The sequence below is a fragment of the Oncorhynchus gorbuscha genome, unplaced genomic scaffold, assembly GCF_021184085.1.
Source record: "Oncorhynchus gorbuscha isolate QuinsamMale2020 ecotype Even-year unplaced genomic scaffold, OgorEven_v1.0 Un_scaffold_541, whole genome shotgun sequence".
NCBI lineage: Eukaryota > Metazoa > Chordata > Actinopteri > Salmoniformes > Salmonidae > Oncorhynchus > Oncorhynchus gorbuscha.
Genome location: NW_025745368.1, coordinates 437,501 through 455,000, shown reverse-complemented (window position 1 = coordinate 455,000; position 17,500 = coordinate 437,501). Strand labels below are relative to the sequence as shown.

Sequence of the window (17,500 nt, the reverse complement as noted above, 5' to 3'; positions counted from 1 at the left end):
GAGACAGGTCCATTAAATCTCCCTCAGAGAGACAGGTCCATTAAATCCCCCTCAGAGAGACAGATCCATTAAACCCCCCTCAGAAAGACAGATCCATTAAACCCCCCTCAGAGACACACAGGTAGAATGATATAATCGATAACCTTTAGTTTTAGACTGGTATGGTGGCAAGTCAGAGACAAACTTACCTCCCTCCAGTTCCTCAGAGTCAGGATGTGGGCTGACTGGAAGAGAGAAGGACTCAATTAGACAACGCTTGTGTTTCTACTTCAACTGCACACACACACACAGAGACACAGACACCACACACACACACACACACACAGACACACAGACACACAGACACCACACACACACACAGACACCACACACACACACAGACACACAGAGACACACACACACACACACTTACCTTGGTCCCCAGTATCACCATCTGTCCTGCGTAGCTGCAGACAGACTGATAGCAGGCCTTCTCTCCTACTAGGGCCTAAAACACAACACTGTTAGTCTGGAGAGCAGAGGTCAAAGGCCAGGACACTGTTATTCAGAGTGAAAATCAACCATGACTGCTATTTCTCAATAATACTTTTAGATACAAATGTGGCAAACATATGCCAAGAATCCTGAACAAGACCTTCGTACGGATTCAATGATTATTTCAGGAAGATCCGAAGCGTCATGGTTATGTTGACTCTGAATGACTCCACGTAGTTATGGGAGACAGGTGGGAGGGAATCACTGGTGACCCCCCTGCTCCTTGATTGAACAGCTTCAGTCCCCCTGAAGAGACGCTCTCCTCTCTGGCTGCTTCTGATCCAGTGACGAGGACGTTGGTCCTGTGTGATTGGACAGAGCCAGCTGCTCTACAACAGGTAGACTGGTGATTAAAAGGTTTCATTCCAGGTAATGGTTTGTAACCTTCCCAGCTGGTTTCAACAGTTTGGTGTTTAGTAGTTGAGGTAACGGAGACTGATTCTTCAGGGGGATAAATTATCTTGTGCAACCTTTTCCCACTAGCCAGCCTAGTCCTGTACTGTCTGACCCTGCTCCCTAACCCTTAACCTTTGACCCATAAAACTTACCTGACACCCTCTACTACCACTGACCTCTAACCCCTCACCTGTGACATTTGCCAATGCCAGGTGAAGCCTTCCCCTCTACAGCTACTGACCTATGACCCCTTTTCCATGCCCCATCACCCCTACCACTTCCCTACCATTACTTCTCAACCCTAACTATCTATCCTACCCACCGCAACTTCTCTACCGTCACCTCTGACATCTGACCCTGACCCCTGACCCTCACCAGTGCCTGGCTGACGTTTCCCCCCGTTGCCAGCGATTTAAAATGGCTGCTGTTGTAGACCAGCTGCACCTCAGCCACGTCCAAGCTCTCCAGCTCCTCCTGACTGGGTCGGTCCACCACACGCAGCTTCTCCCCACTGTCCATCACCACCAGGGTACGACTGTTGATCCACTGTGGAGAGGGAGGGGAAACACAATAGGTGAGTGGGTGTGAAAGAGCAAGAGAGACACAGAGAGAGAGAGAGACAAAGGGAGGCAGGGGGTGAAGGAGAGGGATAATAACAGAGAGGCAGGGGGTGAAGGAGATGGATAATAGAGAGGCAGGGGGTGAAGGAGAGGGATAATAACAGAGAGGCAGGGGGTGAAGGAGGGGGATAATAACAGAGAGGCAGGGGGTGAAGGAGAGGGATAATAACAGAGAGGCAGGGGGTGAAGGAGAGGGATAATAACAGAGAGGCAGGGGGTGAAGGAGAGGGATAATAACAGAGAGGCAGGGGGTGAAGGAGAGGGATAATAACAGAGAGGCAGGGGGTGAAGGAGAGGGATAATAACAGAGAGGCAGGGGGTGAAGGAGAGGGATAATAACAGAGAGGCAGGGGGTGAAGGAGAGGGATAATAACAGAGAGGCAAGGGGTGAAGGAGAGGGATAATAACAGAGAGGCAGGGGGTGAAGGAGAGGGATAATAACAGAGAGGCAGGGGGTGAAGGAGAGGGATAATAACAGAGAGGCAGGGGGTGAAGGAGAGGGATAATAACAGAGAGGCAGGGGGTGAAGGAGAGGGATAATAACAGAGAGGCAAGGGGTGAAGGAGAGGGATAATAACAGAGAGGCAGGGGGTGAAGGAGAGGGATAATAACAGAGAGGCAGGGGGTGAAGGAGAGGGATAATAACAGAGAGGCAGGGGGTGAAGGAGAGGGATAATAACAGAGAGGCAGGGGGTGAAGGAGAGGGATAATAACAGAGAGGCAGGGGGTGAAGGAGAGGGATAATAACAGAGAGGCAGGGGGTGAAGGAGAGGGATAATAACAGAGAGGCAGAGCCAGAAAGCGCGACAGAACAAGGCGACAGAGAGAGACCTTGGCTGTGTTCAAAACTGTGACGTATCATGAGTAAATTGTGACTGTCTTGACATATAATACTGAGTAGTTATTTATAATGTAAGGTTCTTTGTAGATCAGTCAGTCTTGACTAAAAATGTCAAAATCAGCTGCGACGTCAAACACGGCCATTCAGTAAGGATATACGAGGAAGGAACGGAGAAGAGCAGAGGTTTAAACAAAGAAGAGATGTGGCCTGTATAGAAAGACGGATCCTGAAGTGACATCATGTGGCACTTACATTCAGACTGATGATGTCACAGTTCAGCTGCAGATGTCTTTGCTTGATGACATGGATGGTTCCGGTCTCATCCTTCTTCACCTGGACACAAACAGTCAGTCAGTCAACAGGACAGTAGGTTTACAACAACAACAAAAAAAAATCTATTGTTATTGTTTACTAAACAAGGAATAATGGTAACCAGGAAGTAAACAGGAAGTGAGGTGTTACCAGCAGGAAGTGTACGGTGTCTCCTCTGCAGAATGCCAGGACGGGGTTGACCACCTTCTGAACGGGGACAAACTGCCAGGCCAGCTGGGGAACACTGGTTGGGTCCGTCTGCAACATCAACAACAATAGACAGGTCTTATTCATCAGTGTCCCAAATGGCACCCTATTCCCTATATAGTGCACTACTGTAGACCAGGGTGCCATTTCTAGCCGTTCCAATACGACAGCCAATCCACGGTGACTACTGTGGTGTATAAAACGGTTGCCAGGGTGTAGAGTGTATCAGCGAGGTGGGTGCTACAGACTGGTGGAGGATGAGGTGAATAACCCTCATACGAAGAACCTAAACAAATGCCCAGGGGTTTGTTGGAACAAAAGGGTTCTCCAACAATGTCCTCCAGCCTTTACAAAATCAGCGTCCTTTATATTCTCTCTGCCTGCTGTATGTGAACAAAACCTTATTACTGGCACTACCACAGTGAAGACTGATGCACTTTAATCAGTTCAGCAAATAGCTGAATCTTTAAACAATGAATAGAAATTACAGGGCCTTTCTCCTGCTCTGTTCCTAGCCAGGCAGCGCCTATTGTGCCCCCCCAAGCCTCCAATCTCCTGTTATGTCCCTAGCCAGGCAGCGTCTATAGTGCCCCCCCAGCCTCCAATCTCCTGCTCTGTTCCTAGCCAGGCAGCGTCTATAGTAACCCCCCCCCCCCCCAGCCTCCAATCTCCTGTTCCGTTCCTAGCAGTAGCTAGACATGTTATGATTGTGACATTCAATAAAGGCTTAGAGATGAGTTTATAAAAACATTATGGGTCTTTAGCGCCGTTCTATAGTGAGGCAAAAGCCCATTAGAGCAAGCGACAGGGAAGAGGTCACAGAGAGGGTGGGAAGGAGAGCGGGAGAGGGAGAAGAGAGGTCAGAGAAGGATACCTAGAGAGAGGAAGGAGAGCGGGAGAGGGAGAAGAGAGGTCAGAGAAGGATAACGAGAGAGAGGAAGAGTTGTGAGGGAGAAGAGGTCAGAGAAGGATAACGAGAGAGAGAGAGAGGAAGAGTTGTGAGGGAGAAGAGGTCAGAGAAGGATAACTAGAGAGAGGAAGGAGAGCGGGAGAGGGAGAAGAGAGGTCAGAGAAGGATAACGAGAGAGAGGGGAAGAGTTGTGAGGGAGAAGAGGTCAGAGAAGGATAACTAGAGAGAGGAAGGAGAGCGGGAGAGGGAGAAGAGGTCAGAGAAGGATAACTAGAGAGAGGAAGGAGAGCGGGAGAGGGAGAAGAGAGGTCAGAGAAGGATAACGAGAGAGAGAGGAAGAGTTGTGAGGGAGAAGAGAGGTCAGAGAAGGATAACGAGAGAGAGAGGAAGAGTTGTGAGGGAGAAGAGAGGTCAGAGAAGGATAACGAGAGAGAGAGGGAGGGTTGAGGGAGAAGAGAGGTCAGAGAAGGATAACGAGAGAGAGAGGAAGAGTTGTGAGGGAGAAGAGAGGTCAGAGAAGGATAACGAGAGAGAGAGAGAGGAAGAGTTGTGAGGGAGAAGAGAGGTCAGAGAAGGATAACGAGAGAGAGAGGAGGAGTTGTGAGGGAGAAGAGTGGTCAGAGAAGGATAACGAGAGAGAGAGGAAGAGTTGAGGGAGAAGAGAGGTCAGAGAAGGATAACGAGAGAGAGAGGAAGAGTTGTGAGGGAGAAGAGAGGTCAGAGAAGGATAACGAGAGAGAGAGGAAGAGTTGTGAGGGAGAAGAGAGGTCAGAGAAGGATAACGAGAGAGAGAGGAAGAGTTGTGAGGGAGAAGAGAGGTCAGAGAAGGATAACGAGAGAGAGAGGAAGAGTTGTGAGGGAGAAGAGAGGTCAGAGAAGGATAACGAGAGAGAGAGGAAGAGTTGTGAGGGAGAAGAGAGGTCAGAGAAGGATAACGAGAGAGAGAGAGGGAGGGTTGTGAGGGAGAAGAGAGGTCAGAGAAGGATAACGAGAGAGAGGGAGGGTTGTGAGGGAGAGGGAGAAGAGAAGGATAACGAGAGAGAGAGGGAGGGTTGTGAGGGAGAGGGAGAAGAGAAGGATAATGAGAGAGAGAGGAAGGGTTGTGAGGGAGAGGGAGAAGAGAAGGATAACGAGAGAGAGAGGAAGGGTTGTGAGGGAGAGGGAGAAGAGAAGGATAACGAGAGAGAGGAGGGTTGTGAGGGAGAAGAGAGGTCAGAGAAGGATAACGAGAGAGAGGGGAGGGTTGTGAGGAGAAGAGGTCAGAGAAGGATAACGAGAGAGAGAGGGAGGGTTGTGAGGGAGAAGAGAGGTCAGAGAAGGATAACGAGAGAGAGAGGGAGGGTTGTGAGGGAGAAGAGAGGTCAGAGAAGGATAACGAGAGAGAGAGGGAGGGTTGTGAGGGAGAAGAGAGGTCAGAGAAGGATAACGAGTGAGAGGAGGGTTGTGAGGGAGAGGGAGAAGAGAAGGATAACGAGAAAGAGAGGGAGGGTTGTGAGGGAGAAGAGAGGCCAGAGAAGGATAACGAGAGAGAGAGGGAGGGTTGTGAGGGAGAAGAGAGGGAGGGTTGTGAGGGAGAAGAGAGGTCAGAGAAGGATAACGAGAGAGAGAGGGAGGGTTGTGAGGGAGAGGGAGAAGAGAAGGATAACGAGAGAGAGAGGGAGGGTTGTGAGGGAGAAGAGAGGGAGGGTTGTGAGGGAGAAGAGAGGTCAGAGAAGGATAACGAGAGAGAGAGGGAGGGTTGTGAGGGAGAAGAGAGGTCAGGGAAGGATAACGAGAGAGAGATGGAGGGTTGTGAGGGAGAGGGAGAAGAGAAGGATAACGAGAGAGAGAGGGAGGGTTGTGAGGGAGAAGAGAGGTCAGGGAAGGATAACGAGAGAGAGATGGAGGGTTGTGAGGGAGAGGGAGAAGAGAAGGATAACGAGAGAGAGAGGGAGGGTTGTGAGGGAGAAGAGGGGATAACGAGAGAGAGAGAGGGAGGGTTGTGAGGGAGAAGAGAGGTCAGAGAAGGATAACGAGAGAGAGAGGGAGGGTTGTGAGGGAGAGGGAGAAGGATAACGAGAGAGAGAGGGAGGGTTGTGAGGGAGAAGAGGGGATAACGAGAGAGAGAGAGGGAGGGTTGTGAGGGAGAGGGGGAAAGACCCAGATGAGAGAAGAGGTACCTTGCCATAGGGAAATGTCATCCACACTTTGAGAGAAGGTTTCAGTCCGATCACTAGAATCTGAAAGGAACAAGCTCGTGTTGGATTGAAAACAGACAAATATTGTCAGTGGAATTGAAGAATAGAACAAAAATAACAATAACAATGTTAACTGTAGAGTGTCAATGTAGTGTGGAGTGTATAGGGTGTAGTGTGTAGTGTATAGTGTGTAGGGTGAAGTGTGTAGGGTATAGTGTGTAGGGTATATTGTGTAGGGTATATTGTGTAGGGTATATTGTGTAGGGTATATTGTGTAGGGTATATTGTGTAGGGTATATTGTGTAGGGTGTAGTGTGTAGGGTGTAGTGTGTAGGGTGTAGGGTGTAGGGTGTAGGGTGTAGGGTGTAGTGTGTAATGTGTAGGGTATAGTGTGTAGGGTATAGTGTGTAGGGTATAGTGTGTAGGGTATAGTGTGTAGTGTGTAGGGTGTAGTGTGTAGGGTGTAGTGTGTAGTGTGTAGGGTATAGGGTATAGGATGTAGTGTGTAGGGTGTAGTGTGTAGGGTGTAGTGTGTAGGGTGTAGTGTGTAGGGTGTAGGGTGTAGGGTGTAGTGTGTAGGGTGTAGTGTGTAGTGTGTAGTGTGTAGGGTGTAGTGTGTAGTGTATAGGATGTAGTGTGTAGGGTGTAGTGTGTAGGATATAGTGTGTAGTGTATAGTGTGTAGGGTATAGTGTGTAGGGTATAGTGTGTAGGGTATGGTGTAGTGAATAGGGTGTAGTGTGTAAGGTGTAGTGTGTAGTGTGTAGGGTGTAGGGTGTAGTGTGTAGGGTGTAGTGTGTAGGGTGTAGTGTGTAGGGTGTAGTGTGTAGGGTGTAGGGTGTAGGGTGTAGTGTGTAGTGTGTAGGGTGTAGGGTGTAGTGTGTAGGGTGTAGTGTAGGGTGTAGGGTATAGTGTGTAGTGTGTAGTGTATAGTGTAGGGTGTAGGGTGTAGGGTGTAGGGTGTAGTGTGTAGTGTGTAGTGTGTAGTGTGTAGGATTCAGCTGCAGGGCTGTTAATTCTTTAGCAGATGGTCAGGGGTCCAGAACATAATTACAGATCATTTGTAGACTGCAAATTGACTGCAAGAAGCCCAAACAGATATAACATGACTTAAACATCATCATTCAAACCTTGCTTACATTTTTAATATGATCACGTACACTCTGTGACCAGTTTATTAGGTAACCTATCTAGTACTGGGTCAGACCCCCCCCCCCTCCCTTTAACTCCAGAACAGCCTAACGCGTGGCAGGAATAGGGACCCTAACGCGTGGCAGGAATAGGGACCCTAACGCGTGGCAGGAATAGGGACCCTAACGCGTGGCAGGAATAGGGACCCTAACGCGTGGCAGGAATAGGGACCCTAACGCGTGGCAGGAATAGGGACCCTAACGCGTGGCAGGAATAGTGGTTAGAGTGTAGAGGCGGCAGGGTAGCCTAGTGGTTAGAGTGTAGAGGCGGCAGGGTAGCCTAGTGGTTAGAGCGTTGGACTAGTAACCGGAAGGTTGCAAGTTCGAATCCCCGAGCTGACATGGTACAAATCTGCCGTTCTGCCCCTGAACAGGCAGTTAACCCACTGTTCCTCGGCCGTCATTGAAAATAAGAATTTGTTCTAAACTGACTTGCCTTGTTAAATCAAATAAAATAAATAAAAACACTAGAGTTTGTCGTGCGTGAAAAGCCCAGTCAGTTTCTGACATCCTGGAACCGATGATCTCACCACGTCGCTTCGGTTGTTTAGACCATTCTAACGTTCAATTAAACAGTGCCTTGATGCCTGCTTTATATAGCAAGCCATATGACTCACTGTCTGTAGGAGCAAACCATTTTGGTGAACAGGGGGGTGTACCTAATAAACTGACCACTCAGTGTATCCCTCTCTCTATTATGCGTGGGAATACTAGGGAACATATTTCCAAAATTAAAATCATTTGGAACTGATTTGCTGGTGATTTTTTTTGTTGTTCAACAATAAAATATTTTAATAAAAATAAGTTGTTTTTTTTGACCAGAAAACAAGGGGGGTCAAATAATTGTCGCCAGTTGGGTAAACCTGGTACAGGGTTTACCTTAGTAAGAGAGGCCATGGCCAGGAGAGAGTACTGTGTGATGGGGTGATCCTTCAGGTCCGGGGCGGTAAGGAGAGGCTCCACATTACACACCTCTCCCTTAGAGCCACTGAACAGACAACGAGACTCACATGTACGCATCCCCATCAACCTCCTAGACGCAGAGAAAGAGAGAGAGAGAGAGGAGGGGGGAAAGAGAGAGAGGAGGAGGGAGAGAAAGAGAGGGAGGAGAGCGAGCGAGAGACATTGAGAGCGAGAGAGAGAGCGAGAGAGAGAGAAACAGAGAGGAGGGGGAAAGGGGTGGAGAAGAGAGAGAGACAGAGAGAGAGGAGGGAGGGGGAGAGGAGGGAGGGGGAGAGGAGGGAAGGGGAGAGAGAAGAGGGAGGAGGGGGAGAGAAGAGCGAGGAGGAGGGGAGAGAGAGAAGAGCGAGGAGGGGGAGAGAGAGAAGAGCGAGGAGGGGGAGAGAGAAGAGCGAGGAGGGGGAGAGAGAAGAGCGAGGAGGGGAGAGAGAGAAGAGCGAGGAGGGGGAGAGAGAAGAGCGAGGAGGGGAGAGAGAGAAGAGCGAGGAGGGGAGAGAGAGAAGAGCGAGGAGGGGAGAGAGAGAAGAGCGAGGAGGGGAGAGAGAGAAGAGCGAGGAGGGGAGAGAGAGAAGAGCGAGGAGGGGGAGAGAGAAAGAGCGAGGAGGGGAGAGAGAAGAGGAGGGGAGAGAGAAGAGCGAGGAGGGGAGAGAGAAGAGCGAGGAGGGGGAGAGAGAAGAGCGAGGAGGGGAGAGAGAGAAGAGCGAGGAGGGGAGAGAGAGAAGAGCGAGGAGGGGAGAGAGAAGAGCGAGGAGGGGAGAGAGAAGAGCGAGGAGGGGAGAGAGAAGAGCGAGGAGGGGAGAGAGAAGAGCAAGGAGGGGAGAGAGAACAAAACAACTAAAGATATAAAAAAACAAGCTCCTCACAGACTAACAAAATAAACAGAACTCCAGTCCCAAAGTAGGACTGTGGTTCATTAGAACAATATTGAATATCCTATTTCCCCTAAAGCCCTCACATTCTGACATACACACACGCCGTACAGAACAGAGTGGATGAGTCCCAAATCGCACCCTATGGGCCCTGGTCAGATGTAGTGCACTTTATAGGGAGCCATTTGGGACACACAGCCTTAGAGAAGCCAGAAAACCAAAAAAGTACTTCTTCCCCCATTTCCATTCATCTGACCTGAATAAGAGAGACGGCTTTGTATAATAATGTCAAACAGAGCAGGGGTCATTCTGTCTCACTGTAATACCTCATTACACACACACACATATACACACACACACACACACTCCCTGTCTCGCTGTAATACCTCATTACCACACACACATATACACACACACACACACACACTCCCTGTCTCGCTGTAATACCTCATTACACACACACACATATACACACACACACACTCCCTGTCTCGCTGTAATACCTCATTACACACACACACATATACACACACACACACACACACACATATACACACACACACACACTCCCTGTCTCGCTGTAATACCTCATTACACACACACACATATACACACACTCCCTGTCTCGCTGTAATACCTCATTACACACACACACACATACACACACTCCCTGTCTCACTGTAATACCTCATTAAAATAATGTACTGTTAGACTGTGGTTAAAGACAGTGACAGGGGTGCATGAATGTATAGGAAGACCATGTGAGGGTCCTAAATAAACCAACTACAGAGCCTTCAGAAAGTCTTCACACCCCTCGACTTCCTACCACATCCTGTTGTGTTACAGCCTGAATTTAAAATGGACTACATTTACATGTTTGTCACAATACCACATAATGTCAAAGTGGATTTTTATTTTTTATTATTCTTTTTACTAATGAATTTAACATGAAAAGCTGAAATGTTTGGAGTCAACAAGTAATCAACCCCTTTGTTATTGCAAGCCGAAATAAGTACTGGAGTAAAAATGTGCACCAACAAGTCCCATAAGTTGCAATCGTAGTGTGTACCTCATCTCTGTACCCATACTCATACAATTATCTGTAAGGTCCCTTCAGTCGAGCAAAGAATTTCAAACACAGATTCAACCACAAAGACCAGGGAGGTTTTCCAATGCCTCGCAAAGAAGAGCACCTATTGGTAGATGGGTGAAACAAATAAGACATTAAATATTCCTTTCAGCATGGTGAAGTTAATAATTACAATATGGATGGTGTCACTACAAAGATACAGGCATCCTTTCTAACTCAGTTGCTGGAGAGGAAGGAAACTGCTCAGGGATTTCACCATGAGGCCAATGGTGACTTTAAAACGGTTACAGAGGTTAATGGCTGTGTTAGGAGAAAACTGAGGATGGGTCAACAACATCGTAGTTACTCCACAATAATAACCTAATTGAGTGAAAAGGAAGCCTGTACAGAATACAAATATTACAAAACATGCATCCTGTTTGAAACAAGGCACTAAAGTAATACTGCAAAAAAAAGACACATTGCTTTAAAATATGGAGAGTGGTACTCAGTATAGTGGTGGCTGCATCATGTTATGAGTACGCTTGTCATCTTTCAGGATAAACCCATAAATGTAATGTAGCTAAGCACAGGCAAAATCCAAGAGGATAACCTGGTTCAGTCTGCTTTCCACCAGACACTGGGAGATGAATTCCGTCCACAACCGCCCACACCAGACATTAACTCTAACCTCACCCGACCCTAACTCTAAACTAACCCAACCCTAACCCTAACCTCACCCGACCCTAACTCTAACCTCACCCGACCCTAATTCTAACCTCACCCGACCCTAACTCTAACCTCACCCGACCCTAACTCTAACCTCACCCGACCCTAACTCTAACCTCACCCGACCCTAACTCTAACCTAACCTCACCCAACCCTAACTCTAACCTAAACCTAACCCCACCTTAACCCCACCAACTCTAACCCCACCCGACCCTAACTCTAGACTGTGATGATGTATTTAGTGAATATTTAGGCCTGTTGAACAGTAGACTGTGATGATGTATTTAGTGAATATTTAGGCCTGTTGAACAGTAGACTGTGATGATGTATTTAGTGAATATTTAGGCCTGTTGAACAGTAGACTGTGATGATGCAGCTCTCTACTGCCCTTTCATCATGTTGAACCACCATTCTCCTTTCACCAAGTAGAATACAAGGATTTGCATTTCTGGGCCTGTTATAGTCTGGGCCTGTTACAGTCTGGGCCTGTTACAGTCTGGGCCTGTTACAGTCTGTTATAGTCTAGGCCTGATATAGTCTGGGCCTGATATAGTCTGTTATAGTCTGCTATAGTCTGGGCCTGTTACAGTCTGGGCCTGTTATAGTCTGTTATAGTCTGCTATAGTCTGGGCCTGTTACAGTCTGGGCCTGTTATAGTCTGTTATAGTCTGCTATAGTCTGGGCCTGTTACAGTCTGGGCCTGTTATAGTCTGCTATAGTCTGGGCCTGTTACAGTCTGGGCCTGTTATAGTCTGTTATAGTCTGCTATAGTCTGGGCCTGTTACAGTCTGGGCCTGTTACAGTCTGGGCCTGTTACAGTCTGGGCCTGTTACAGTCTGTTATAGTCTGTTATAGTCTGGGCCTGATATAGTCTGTTGTAGTCTGGGCCTGTTACAGTCTGGGCCTGTTATAGTCTGGGCCTGTTATAGACTGGGCCTGTTACAGTCTGGGCCTGTTACAGTCTGGGCCTGTTACAGTCTGTTATAGTCTAGGCCTGATATAGTCTGTTACAGTCTGGGCCTGTTACAGTCTGGGCCTGTTACAGTCTGGGCCTGTTACAGTCTGGGCCTGTTACAGTCTGGGCCTGTTACAGTCTGGGCCTGTTACAGTCTGGGCCTGTTACAGTCTGGGCCTGTTACAGTCTGTTATAGTCTGGGCCTGTTATAGTCTGGGCCTGCTATAGTCTGGGCCTGCTATAGTCTGGGCCTGCTATAGTCTGGGCCTGCTATAGTCTGTTGTAGTCTGGGCCTGTTATAGTCTGGGCCTGTTATAGTCTGTTGTAGTCTAGGCCTGATATAGTCTGTTATAGTCTGGGCCTGTTATAGTCTGGGCCTGCTATAGTCTGGGCCTGCTATAGTCTGGGCCTGCTATAGTCTGGGCCTGCTATAGTCTGTTGTAGTCTGGGCCTGTTATAGTCTGGGCCTGTTATAGTCTGTTGTAGTCTAGGCCTGATATAGTCTGTTATAGTCTGGGCCTGCTATAGTCTGTTATAGTCTGTTATAGTCTGTTATAGTCTGGGCCTGCTATAGTCTGGGCCTGCTATAGTCTGTTATAGTCTGTTATAGTCTGGGCCTGCTATATTCTGCTATAGTCTGTTATAGTCTGGGCCTGCTATAGTCTGTTATAGTCTGGGCCTGTTACAGTCTGTTACAGTCTGGGCCTGCTATAGTCTGTTATAGTCTGGGCCTGCTATAGTCTGTTATAGTCTGCTATAGTCTGCTATAGTCTGCTATAGTCTGCTATAGTCTGCTATAGTCTGCTATAGTCTGCTATAGTCTGCTATAGTCTGCTATAGTCTGTTATAGTCTGTTATAGTCTGGGCCTGCTATAGTCTGTTATAGTCTGTTATAGTCTGTTATAGTCTGTTATAGTCTGTTATAGTCTGTTATAGTCTGGGCCTGCTATAGTCTGTTATAGTCTGGGCCTGCTATAGTCTGTTATAGTCTGGGCCTGCTATAGTCTGTTATAGTCTGTTATAGTCTGGGCCTGATATAGTCTGTTATAGTCTGGGCCTGATATAGTCTGTTATAGTCTGTTATAGTCTGGGCCTGTTACAGTCTGTTATAGTCTGGGCCTGCTATAGTCTGTTATAGTCTGGGCCTGTTACAGTCTGTTATAGTCTGGGCCTGCTATAGTCTGTTATAGTCTGTTATAGTCTGGGCCTGATATAGTCTGTTATAGTCTGGGCCTGATATAGTCTGTTATAGTCTGTTATAGTCTGGGCCTGTTACAGTCTGTTATAGTCTGGGCCTGCTATAGTCTGTTATAGTCTGGGCCTGTTACAGTCTGTTATAGTCTGGGCCTGCTATAGTCTGTTATAGTCTGTTATAGTCTGCTATAGTCTGCTATAGTCTGTTATAGTCTGTTATAGTCTGTTATAGTCTGTTATAGTCTGTTATAGTCTGGGCCTGCTATAGTCTGTTATAGTCTGGGCCTGCTATAGTCTGTTATAGTCTGTTATAGTCTGTTATAGTCTGTTATAGTCTGTTATAGTCTGGGCCTGCTATAGTCTGGGCCTGCTATAGTCTGTTATAGTCTGTTATAGTCTGGGCCTGCTATAGTCTGTTATAGTCTGTTATAGTCTGGGCCTGCTATAGTCTGTTATAGTCTGGGCCTGCTATAGTCTGTTATAGTCTGGGCCTGCTATAGTCTGTTATAGTCTGTTATAGTCTGGGCCTGCTATAGTCTGTTATAGTCTGGGCCTGTTACAGTCTGTTACAGTCTGTTATAGTCTGGGCCTGTTATAGTCTGTTATAGTCTGGGTCTGTTATAGTCTTGATGTGTTTGTATTTGGTAGACGTTTGGTTGCTACTATTGTTCTTTATTTTGATGTTGATGTCTACAGAATGTCCCGTTTTGTCTTTTGTGGATAACAGAATGTCCCGTTTGTCTTTTGTGGATAACAGAATGTCCCGTTTTGTCTTTGTGGACGGCAACAGAATGTCCCGTTTTGTCTTTTGTGGACTGCAACAGAATGTCCCGTTTTGTCTTTTATGGTCTGTTACAGGCTACAGAATGTCCCGTTTGTCTCTGTAAACCACCCGTTGGTTTAAATAATAATAATAATAATAATAATATATGCCATTTAGCAGACGCTTTTATCCAGCTGTTACAGTCATGTGTGCATACATTCTACGTATGGGTGGTCCCGGGATCGAACCCACTACCCTGGCGTTATAAGTCCATGCTCTACCAACTGAGCTACAGAAGGACTGCATATCCACCTACACTTTGTAGGTGCAGTTGTAAATAAACCTTCTGTTGTTGCACTGTATTTGGCCCTAAAACTGATGCTTATACACTAATGCCAGATGAACACAAGGAAAGATAAAACTCAATGTAGCCGATAGATATGCAAACTAATTATACATTTATGGATTTTTTGATGCATTGTTTTCCCTTTATTCAACCCGCACGCCACCCACACAATATTACATGGCCCTAAACCCACCCGCACGCCACCCACACAATATTACATGGCCCTAAACCCACCCGCACGCCACCCACACAATATTACATGGCCCTAAACCCACCCGCACGCCACCCACACAATATTACATGGCCCTAAACCCACCCGCACGCCACCCACACAATATTACATGGCCCTAAACCCACCCGCACGCCACCCACACAATATTACATGGCCCTAAACCCACCCGCCCTTCTCCCCACACAATATTACATGGCCCTAAACCCACCCGCACGCCACCCACACATAATACATGGCCCTAAACCCACCCGCCCTTCATCCACACAATATTACATGGCCCTAAACCCACCCGCACGCCACCCACACAATATTACATGGCCCTAAACCCACCCGCCCTTCATCCACACAATATTACATGGCCCTAAACCCACCCGCACGCCACCCACACAATGCTCTACATGGCCTAAACCCACCCGCCCTTCATCCACACAATATTACATGGCCCTAAACCCACCCGCCCTTCATCCACACAATATTACATGGCCCTAAACCCGCCCGCCTTCATACACACAATATTACATGGCCCTAAACCCACCCGCCCTTCATCCACACAATATTACATGGCCCTAAACCCACCCTTCACCCACAATATTACATGGCCCTAAACCCACCCGCCCTTCACCCACACAATATTACATGGCCCTAAACCCACCCGCCCTTTCACCCACACAATATTACATGGCCCTAAACCCACCCGCCCTTCACCCACACAATATTACATGGCCTTAAACCCACCCGCCCTTCACCCACACAATATTACATGGCCCTAAACCCACCCGCCCTTCACCCACACAATATTACATGGCCCTAAACCCACCCGCCCTTCACCCACACAATATTACATGGCCCTAAACCCACCCGCCCTTCACCCACACAATATTACATGGCCCTAAACCCACCCGCCCTTCACCCACACAATATTACATGGCCCTAAACCCACCCGCCCTTCACCCACACAATATTACATGGCCCTAAACCCACCCGCCTTCACCCACACAATATTACATGGCCCTAAACCCACCCGCCCTTCACCCACACAATATTACATGGCCCTAAACCCACCCGCCCTTCATCCACACAATATTACATGGCCCTAAACCCACCCTTCATCCACACAATATTACATGGCCCTAAACCCACCCGCCCTTCATCCACACAATATTACATGGCCCTAAACCCACCCGCCCTTCATCCACACAATATTACATGGCCCTAAACCCACCCTTCATCCACACAATATTACATGGCCCTAAACCCACCCGCCCTTCACCCACACAATATTACATGGCCCTAAACCCACCCGCCCTTCACCCACACAATATTACATGGCCCTAAACCCACCCGCCCTTCACCCACACAATATTACATGGCCTTAAACCCACCCGCCCTTCACCCACACAATATTACATGGCCCTAAACCCACCCGCCCTTCACCCACACAATATTACATGGCCCTAAACCCACCCGCCCTTCACCCACACAATATTACATGGCCCTAAACCCACCCGCCCTTCACCCACACAATATTACATGGCCCTAAACCCACCCGCCCTTCACCCACACAATATTACATGGCCCTAAACCCACCCGCCCTTCACCCACACAATATTACATGGCCCTAAACCCACCCGCCCTTCACCCACACAATATTACATGGCCCTAAACCCACCCGCCCTTCACCCACACAATATTACATGGCCCTAAACCCACCCGCCCTTCACCCACACAATATTACATGGCCCTAAACCCACCCGCCCTTCATCCACCCAATATTACATGGCCCTAAACCCACCCGCCCTTCATCCACCCAATATTACATGGCCCTAAACCCACCCGCCCTTCATCCACCCAATATTACATGGCCCTAAACCCACCCGCCCTTCATCCACCCAATATTACATGGCCCTAAACCCACCCACCCTTCATCCACCCAATATTACATGGCCCTAAACCCACCCGCCCTTCATACACACAATATTACATGGCCCTAAACCCACCCGCCCTTCATCCATACAATATTACATGGCCCTAAACCCACCCGCCCTTCATCCACACAATATTACACGGCCCTAAACCCACCCGCCCTTCATCCACACAATATTACACGGCCCTAAACCCACCCGCCCTTCATCCACACAATATTACACGGCCCTAAACCCACCCGCCCTTCATCCACACAATATTACACGGCCCTAAACCCACCCGCCCTTCATCCACACAATATTACATGGCCCTAAACCCACCCGCCCTTCATCCACACAATATTACATGGCCCTAAACCCACCCGCCCTTCATCCACACAATATTACATGGCCCTAAACCCACCTACCCTTCATCCACACAATATTACATGGCCCTAAACCCACCCGCCCACAGTGTCCGCGGGGGACTGCATGTTGAGTCAACCAGCACATCACTCCTAGTGTCTGCAGAGCAATACTGCCCCCTGTCAGTCACTGCAGGTAACTTCACACACACACAATCTCAGAGGAGACAAATGAGTATTACCTGAAAGCCAGCTCAAACACAGAGCCACCGCTGTCGTTGCACACTGCCAGCGTAGGGTCATCGGTGAACTGAGAGAGAGAGAGGGACAACCCAGGAGTTCAGTAGAGACGACCTGAGCAGAAGACACGTTTCAATTCAACTTGACTTTTACACAGACAGACTACCTTGACATGTAAGATGGCGGTGCCGGGTGGGTGGGCGTCGGTAATGGTTCGCAGAAGCTTCCCATTGGCCAGATCCCACATGGTGATATGTCCCTTGGCGAAGCCACAGAGCAGCCGGGTGCAGTCGTGGTTGATGCTGAGGGCGGAGACGGCTCCGTACTCCGCCCCTGTCGCCGTGCTTCCCAAGCACAAACGGAGAGCCTGGTTCAGATCTGAAGAAAGAAAAAAAACGCATTACCCATCAGGCAACGCACTGTGGAGCCAAGCACTATGGGAGAGGGCTCTCTTAACTCTTATACTGTCATAGAACAACAGACACTGGGACAGTCAGTCATTATAAACATATGGAGATCAGTCAAAACACATGTTCTGCTGACAGCATCAACCAAAAACATGCTGCACACAGTAGTGAATAACAACCACAACACATGTCTGGACCAGCATGCTACACACAGTAGAGAATAACAACTACAACACATGTCTGGACCAGCATGCTGCACACAGTAGAGAATAACAACCACAACA

The 17,500-nt window shown here is 48.2% G+C and overlaps 1 protein-coding gene across 1 annotated transcript in view; it reads right to left on the bottom strand.

Annotated features, from left to right (window-relative positions):
* Positions 1-17,500, bottom strand: part of LOC124018533 (vacuolar protein sorting-associated protein 8 homolog) — a 99,311-nt gene that overhangs the window by 71,120 nt on the left and 10,691 nt on the right. Inside the window, 9 exon segments of the mRNA XM_046333866.1 lie at positions 189-224; positions 413-487; positions 1,306-1,476; positions 2,644-2,724; positions 2,854-2,961; positions 5,980-6,039; positions 8,066-8,219; positions 16,812-16,879; positions 16,976-17,187. Of these exon segments, the coding sequence (XP_046189822.1) occupies positions 189-224; positions 413-487; positions 1,306-1,476; positions 2,644-2,724; positions 2,854-2,961; positions 5,980-6,039; positions 8,066-8,219; positions 16,812-16,879; positions 16,976-17,187 (965 nt within the window).